At 33.2% G+C, this 8,538-nt stretch overlaps 1 protein-coding gene across 1 annotated transcript; it reads left to right on the top strand.

The window, feature by feature from the left end:
• The first annotated feature begins 4,927 nt into the window (after positions 1-4,927).
• On the top strand, positions 4,928-5,882 carry LOC149227720 (putative linoleate 9S-lipoxygenase 5). The gene is made up of 4 exons (XM_089380582.1): positions 4,928-5,137; positions 5,299-5,579; positions 5,689-5,775; positions 5,868-5,882. Exons 1-4 carry the CDS (start codon positions 4,978-4,980, stop codon positions 5,880-5,882), a joined length of 543 nt encoding a protein of 180 aa, XP_089236708.1. The 5' UTR covers positions 4,928-4,977.
• The last annotated feature ends 2,656 nt before the right edge of the window (positions 5,883-8,538 follow it).

Raw genomic sequence — 8,538 nt, 5'->3', positions numbered from 1 at the left:
CAATACTCAAGTTTTCAATATTTTAAGATTTGTACGTGGGTTTCTCTACTGAAAAGCACGTATGCATGTGCATTTCCTTAAGTGAAGAAGTATATGCATTTTGGTATTTGAAAGATCAAGACTGAAGTTGATTATGTGTGTTGATGCAATATTCTGGGTTCAATTTTGTGTACTGGTTACAGTGATCTGACTGTTCCAGTTGATTGGTTGAATTTTGATTAAGTGTCGGTTGATTGGGTTTTGAGTGAATGGTTGATTTAGTTGTATCAGAAATTGATGATTGGGTGATTCGGTTGTGTCAAAGGTTTCAGTGATTGATTGATTCAGTTGTGTCAGAAGTTTCAATGATTGGTTGATTCAGAAATTTATGATTGAGTTTTAGTTATGTCAGAGATTGATGATTGGGTTTTAGTGATGGATTGATTCAGATGTGTTAGAGATAAATGACAATGTTACAGTGATGAGTTACAATTTGATTTTTGATATTGAGCTTAAGTGTTGATAATGGGTCCAATCTGAAAATTTGATGAAACGTGGCCTACAAGTTATGATGTGTTGAAGCAGGTGGATCCATTGTGAAAATTCATGAAACGTGGTCCATGGATGTTGCTGAGGGTTGGAACCTTTAGTGAGTAAGTCGAAGCTTCTTGCCAGTAGTAGCTGGTGATCAGATCAAGGGGTTGGAGCTCCCTTCTAGTAGAAGTTGGATAACGAGTGAAGGTTGTAGCCTTCTGCAGGTTGGTTCCTATGTACTGATAGACGTTTACACCAATACAAGAATCAAGGTGTTGGAGCTTCCTTCTAGTAGAATCTAGAGAATGAATGAAGGTTGTAGCCTTCTTAAGGTGGGTTCTTGCATATTGGTATAAGTCTACACCAGTACAAGATTGTAAAATTATTTTTCTTTATATTAAAAGAATACAGAGACGACAACAACAGGTGGTTTTTTCCCGCATTGGGTTTCCACCTTATATCCTGGTGGTCATTTGTGTTGCTTATGTGTGATGGTTTATTTTGTTCTTACAACACATGGTTATTATTTATCAAATGTTTAACAAAGTAATGATGCATTGGCTGAAGACAAACAAATGATGAGCTAACTAAGTCACAACTTTACTGGATGTACACTGGTTGTATTAATAACAGTCGTGTACACACGTGAGTTCCTTTCAGTAAAGTCGCATATAGAAATCAGAAAATGAAATGTAAAAGGTTATTGATTTGAAAATACTGATTCACCCCCCCTCTAAGTATTTTTCCCAACAATTGGTATCAGAGCAGGTTCTTTGGTAGAAGCTTGATCGCTTGAAGGATATGCACCGAGACAATGGGAAAGAAGCAAGAGCAGAAAGCACTTCAAAAGAAGAAGACATCTCAAAGAAACAATGATAGTGTTAGAGACGATTGGCTATTAGGTGGAAGCAAATATTCGGATTCAGAATCACCTCAGAATGAAGATGAACAAGCAGGTATTTATTTTTGGTCCTCTGGTGATACCTTTCTCTATTCATGCAATATTGAAAATAATGAATGTCACAGTGAAACAACTGAATTTGCTCTTATGGGTGAAAGTGAAAGAAATCTTATAGAGGTAGAAGTTAAAAGGCTCACAGATAAAATTAGAGATCAATAAGATCTATTTTGTAAAAGGGAATGTACCTACAAAGAAGAGGTTACTAGGTTAAAAACTCAGTTGGAGGGAGGAAACAAAATAAGGAAGCAGTACAAGGAAAAGGAAGATCAGTGTCAAAGGCTGTAGGATGAAGTAACATCATTGAGAAATTAAGTGAATGAAATCGATACAACAACCAATGAACTTAAAGAAAGAACCAGTTACTGTGAAGGTCTTGAAGTTGAGGTCGTCTCTCTAAAAGAAGATATTGAAAAATCAAATAAGCAGAATGAAGAACTACTTTGTTGGGATGGGGTCCCTTGGGTCAGTTTTGGGGTTAAAATAACCCAAGTTTTGATACAATTTTGTAATTAATGTAAAGTCTTCGCGATTTGTGGATGCGGAGTGCATAGATGATTAGGAGTCAAAAGGGGTTTTCCCCCTTATTTTATGTAATGTTTGAGTCAGTTTTGAGACCCACCCATGGTATGTAGACCATGGTATTGTATGGAAAAGGCTATAAATAGGAGAGTCTTAGAGAGTCTAAGGCATGTTTTGTAAGAGATAGATAAGCAATGGGTAGATAGAAGAGAAGTGATAGCGAGAAGAAGTGGGTCAGATAGAAGAGAAAAGGCTATTCAGATGAGTGCACAAAGGCCTAGGTAGAGTCTGTAGCTGATTGTATGGACCCCTACAGCTGTGTGCACAGGGTAGTTTTGAGTTTTTAATCCTGAATTGAAGATCAATAAAGACAAATTCTGAAGAATTCTTGCGTATTTCTGTTTACTTCTATTTATGATCTATGTTGTCAATGAATAATGTGTTTTATGGAATATTGGTTAAACGTTGCACGATTATCTTGAATAACTGTTAATGATGTACACAATGCATTTTTAACTACTTTCACGCATACTCATGCATTCTCTGATGTTTACTAATAACTTAAGTAAATCTGCGCGAACCTTAAAACAATGGAAACTTTGAAACGGGAACTGATACTGTTACCCGTTTCGTAGAGATAGCAAAAAAAATGACCCAATTTTCAAAAGTGGTGATGCAGAATACACATGTTTTTTTTAGAACATGGTTTTTGGAACTTTAATTTTTTTCATGTGCATTAAGTTTTAGAATGGTAGTGAATGGTAGTGATTTTCATGCTGATTTAAAAAAGTGGTTATTCTGCATCGCACCCTTTTTTTAAAAGACCTATTTTTTGACTTTAAATTTTTTTATTGTATGGAATGTAAATAATTATTTTTTAAAATTTTTTAAAAGACCTATTTTTTTACTTTAAATTTTTTTATTGTATGGAATGTAAATAATTATTTTTTAAAATTAATAATTTTGGAAGTGGTCTTCTTCTTCATATTATCTTGTTTTTAATTTTTTTTAAATTTTTTTTTGTAGTGAGGTTTTTATTGTTTTGCATATTTAAAGAAGAATGTCGATATTTTGCATTTTCGATATTCTACATATTTATACATTGTTAATTAAATTTTCAATCCAAATGAAATAATTGTCTGTAAAAAACAAATATAAAAAAATATATAAAAAAAAGAAAAATAAAAAATAAAAAATGTTAAAAAAATTATCTCATAAAACCTAAAAGAATTTGGAAAAAAATAAAAATAAAAATAATATATATATATATATATATATATATATATATATATATAAGTAAGTAAAAATAGAGAAATTAAGAAAAAACATTAGCAAAACTAGGGAAAAAAATTAAAAAATTAAAAACAAACTAGTTAAAAAAAAAATAGAAAATTAACGAAAAAATGAAAAAACTAGTAAAATTGATATTTAAAAAAACAAAAATAAAATCAAATTATAAAAAAAAACCCCAAAAAATATTAAAATGATGGAAAATATATGTCTTTTCAAATGAAAAAATAAATTAAAAAAAATAAAAAAAACATTTACAATTTATCAAAAAAATACCTATTTTTGATTTTTTTTTTAAATTCAAATTATATAAAAAAAAAACAAAAAATAAATTAAAATTAAAATTAAAAAAAAAAAAAAAAAATGCATATTTTTTATTTTTTAATTTTTTTATAAGTTAATAATAATTATTTTTTTTAAAACTAACATTTTTATTTAAAAAAAAAAAAAAAAAAAAAATTAATTTTTTTTAAACAAACCTTTTTTTTTTAATTAAAAAAATTATTATTTTTTTTTAAACAAACTTTTTTTTTAATTAAAAAAATTATAATTTTTTTTAAACATTATAATTTTTAAATAAACATTATAATTATAATTTTTATTAAACAATTTTTTTTTTTAATTAAAAAAATTATAATTTTTTTTTAATTTTCATATTTCAAAAAATTATTAAAAAAAAAATTAAAATAAACATTATAATTATAATTTTTATTAAACAAACTTTTTTTTTTAATTAAAAAATTTATAGTTTTTTTTAATTTTCATATATAAAAAAATTATTAAAAAAAAAATTTCAAATTTAAATTTTTTTTTAATACGGAATTATTTGTTTTTTTTATTAAAAAAAAAATTTAAAATTTAAAAAAAAATTTAATACGCAATTATTTGTTTTTTATTAAAAAAAAATTATTTTTTTGGGCCGCCGCCCCCGGCCGCCCGTGGTGGCGCGGCCGTGGGCGGAGGGCCTTGCCAGCAGGCACCTCCGCCCACGGCCGCGCCACCACGGGCGGCCGGGGGGCGGGGGGTCGATTCCCAGAATCGACCCCCCGCCCCCCGGCCGCCGGTGGTGGCGCGGCCGTGGGCGGAGGTGCCTGCTGGGAATCGACCCCCAGCCCCCGGCCGCCCGTGGCGCGGTGGGCGGAGGGCATTCCCACCCCAGCGCCCCGGCCGCCCGTGGTGGCGTGGCCGTGGGCGGAGGGCCTGCCAGGCCGTGGGCGGAGGGCATTCCCACCCCCAGCCCCCCGCCGCCCGTGGTGGCGCGGCCGTGGGCGAAGGGCCTGGTGGCGCGGCCGTGGGCGGAGGTGCCTGCAGGGCCTGCCAGCAGGCACCTCCGCCCACGGCCGCGCCACCACGGGGGGCCAGGGGGCGGGGGTTCGATTCTGCGGGGGGCGGGGGGTCGATTCCCAGCCCCCGGCCAGAATCGACCCCCAGCCCCCCGGCCGCCCGTGGTGGCGCGGCCGTGGGCGGAGGGCCTGCCAGCGGGCACCTCCGCCCACGGCCGCGCCACCACGGGCGGCCGGGGGGTCGATTCCCAGAATCGAACCCCCGCCCCCCAGCCGCCCGTGGTGGCCCGGCCGTGGGCGGAGGTGCCTGACATAACATATAGTTTTGATTCTTGAAGCAGAGGAGAGCCCAGGACAGAGGCTTTGCCTTCAACACAAGGAAATACAGACTAGGTTTTTGCAACACCTACAATGGTCATGGAGCAAACGATGATTCCTGGAGAAGTGATCCTGCAAGAGGTATCAATTCTCAACGCCACTGATTACCCTGCAATTCTGGCCGATGAGGCATCTGAGTTGACAGGCAACAGAGTATCCCTCCAACTGCTGAGCAGCGACCATGTTGATCCAGGTAATATATTTCAATTATTTGGTTTACACGGTTTCCATGACGTATAATTATAATATAATATCTGTCTGTTTAGACGGTTTCCATGGCGTATTATAATATGATATCTGTCTGTCTGTCTTGCTACGATTTTTCTCTTAAAATCAATGTATATATGATGGCAGAAACGGGATTCGGAAAAATGGCTGACGAAGCGTCTTATTTAAAGTGGAATCCCTTCGATGGACCCATTGCTAGCGACAGACATTACGAAATCAGCTTCAAGTGGAACTCTGGTCTGGGAGTTCCGGGAGCATTCCTCGTAAGGAATATGCATTCACGACAGTTCTTTCTCAAATCTCTAACTCTGGATATACCTGGTCACGGTAAACTGCGCTTTAAGTGCAATTCCTGGATTACGCCCTATGAGACCAGCAAAACTGATCGTATTTTCTTCTCTAACAAGGTATGGCGTATTTATATGCACTTCTTTTCCAGTTAATTGTTTTATAGTTTTCATTTACAAAAGACTAAAAATACGGGTCCATATTAAAATGGGTGCGTCGTGTGATTAGAGCTACCTACCCGAGGAGACACCAGAAGGTTTAAAGTTACATGTTTTAATGCTTATATTGCAGTCAGCTTGTAGAATTAGATCACAGGTGTGTTTGATTAAAAAAAAAACTACTGGATGCTGTGCAGATTTTGCCTTTATTCTATGAATTGCATAAAATGGGAGGTTGTATACTTATAGGTGGATGGTATTTAATGTTTAGGAATTGGATTTATGGCTCGACTCTTTTAACTAGTCCCTCACGACCTGTTGGGCTTAAAATTACTGACTCAATTCCACATTTGACTTGTCTTAGCAAGAGAGTCAAGAGTTGACTTGGAACTCAAGAAGTTATGGAAGTTGACTTGGAAAATAAAAAATATTAAAAAGTCCACTAAATTTCAGAAATCTTCACCTGGCAAAACTTGTAAGTTGACTCAGTGGACACAGGACTTGAATTGGCAGACTTAGAAGTTGACTCAACTGACTTACAAGTCAAATTTGTTGACTGAATGAGTCAGAAAGTTGGGCCAAATCATGGACTGCCTTGACCCAATTTGGGACTTGAGCTGTGTCATCCTCATGAGGCTCCATAGACTTGGTTGAGTCAGGTAACGATGGTTGGGCTTGAATAAAAATGGATGTTTTGGGCACTTGTGCAAGATGTTCTCCGTGAATTTTATTGAGTTGGTGAAACTCATGCCAGTGTGTTCAATTGGGCACTAATGTTCTCACCATGGTTTTGGAGGTTTGCTGTGGCCGCCTATGAATTTTCTTATCTCAATACCAAAGAACTCGTGGAATTCTATCTCACTTTTGAAAATGGTTGCATTATTTCTAGAAACTAATTGTTACAATTCAAATTAAAGTTAGAAACTTGCTCCAAAAGATTAATAAGAGATCTTGACCTTTAAAAATTTGGCTCTATTTTTTAGTAGGCTCTGAAGTTTATAATGTTTTGGGCATTTTCACTGAATATGCTCTCCCAATTTTGGGACAAAGATAAAAGATTATTATTGTCATTTCCTGTTTTTAGCATATTGAACATTGGTTTATAAACGTCACAATATCGATTAAGTGCTATTAAAATAGTTTACTGTGGCAAAACTAAATTTTTCTGACATTTAAATATAGTTATCATGTATTTAAACGTAAAAAGTAATCATTATCATACGATCAAGCATATTTTGTTTCTTGATAAATAAAAATCGAGCCTTTATATTAGTGTCCAGAAAAAATGAGCTAAAACAGTCCTTGTTTGGACTTTTAATCTTGTTTGTAGATTCCAAATAAACAAAGTTATACTTGTGGTTACTCTCATCAAATATATATTTAGATAACCTATAACATATGTTTGATTCAGAAATAAACGTTCCATGATCTTTTGTTCTTCCATTGATTACATGATATTTATGATTAGCGTTCACATTGAAATACAAAACCCCATAAAAGTACATCCGTTGAAAATAAGATGTATCTATCATATAAAATGCCAAAATTTGACTAGTAGGCGGTGCTTTTGAATGATGTACATTTCTCTTCTTGTTTAGAGACAAAACTGATTAACTTCTTTCATGATTTTTATGTGGTGCATTTGTGGGTTGAAAAGGATTGCAGGGAATTATTGCTCGTTTGCTATGGAATTTAAGGGCAAAAATCATTTTCAGAATTGTGATCATATTCAGTTGGCGTTTTTGAAACTTTTGGTTTGTTCATGTCATCAATGGTTCCTTTGGATCTTCATTTCTAGCTTATTGCCCCTCTTCCATGCAACTTATTGCCTCCATTCCATATCACCCTCCATATTGGCTTGTGTATTTGCTACCTTGTTTGCCACCCATCATATGCATTACAATTGTAAACTTGAGAAGGATGGTAGAAGAAGAGATATCTCATCCAGAGGATGAGTCAATCTTCAGGGTTTTGGTGTTGACTAGTTGCTCCTCTTGGATTTTTTTTTATAATTTGATTTTTTTTTTTTTTTTTAATATTAATTTCACTAGTTTTTTAATTTCTTTTCGTTAATTTTCTAATTTTTTTAAAACTAGTTTATTTTTAATTTCTTTTTCTTTTTTTTCCCAGTTTTTGCTAATGTTTTTTTTTAATTTCTCTGTTTTTATTTACTTAATTTTATATATATATAATTTTTTTTTTTTCCAAATTCTTTTTCGATTTGTGAGATAAATTTTTTTTTTAACGTTTTTTATTTTTTATTTTTGTTAATTTTCTATTTTTTTAAATCTAGTTTTTTTTTTAATTTTTTTTGTTTTTTTTTAATTTTTTTTTTTCTATTTTTACCTAAATTCTTAGTTTTTTTTAAATGTTTTTTTGTTTCTTTTCCGTTTTTTTTTTCTTTTGCCAATTTTTTGATGGTTTTTTATTTTTTTATTTTTTATTTTCACTATTTATTTGTTTATAATTTATAATTTTTTTAGTTTTTTAATTTTTACCATTAATTTTTTTTTTTTTTTTTACATTTTTATGATCCATATTTTTTTTTTTCATATTTGATTTTTTTTTAAGTTTTATATTTTTATTTTGTGTTTTGTTTTTATTATATATCTTAATTTATGTTTTGTTATATTTTTAAACTTTTTTTTTGTTTTGTGTTTTTTCATTGTTTTAATTTTTAATTTTTAATTTTATTTTATTTTTTCATTATTTTTTTAAAATTTAATGTTTTTCGGGGTCATGAAAAAATATTTTACGCCATTATTTCGAAATTTTCAAAATGTTGAAATTTTACATTCGAAAAAAAAAAAATGTTCTTCCAGAATCAACACTATTCGTTTTGAGGGTGTTTTTTGGATAATTTTTGTGCAAAAAATTGGTTTTCACCACCATTTTTAAAACATGTTGAAAATTTACCCAA

This window comes from Pinus tabuliformis, chromosome J (genome assembly GCF_031772625.1).
Source record: "Pinus tabuliformis cultivar Carrire ecotype Pingquan chromosome J, CPIR1, whole genome shotgun sequence".
In the NCBI taxonomy this organism is placed as follows: Eukaryota; Viridiplantae; Streptophyta; class Pinopsida; order Pinales; family Pinaceae; genus Pinus; species Pinus tabuliformis.
The sequence above is the reverse complement of the archived record's forward strand: the minus strand, read 5'-3'. Positions and strand labels throughout refer to the sequence as shown.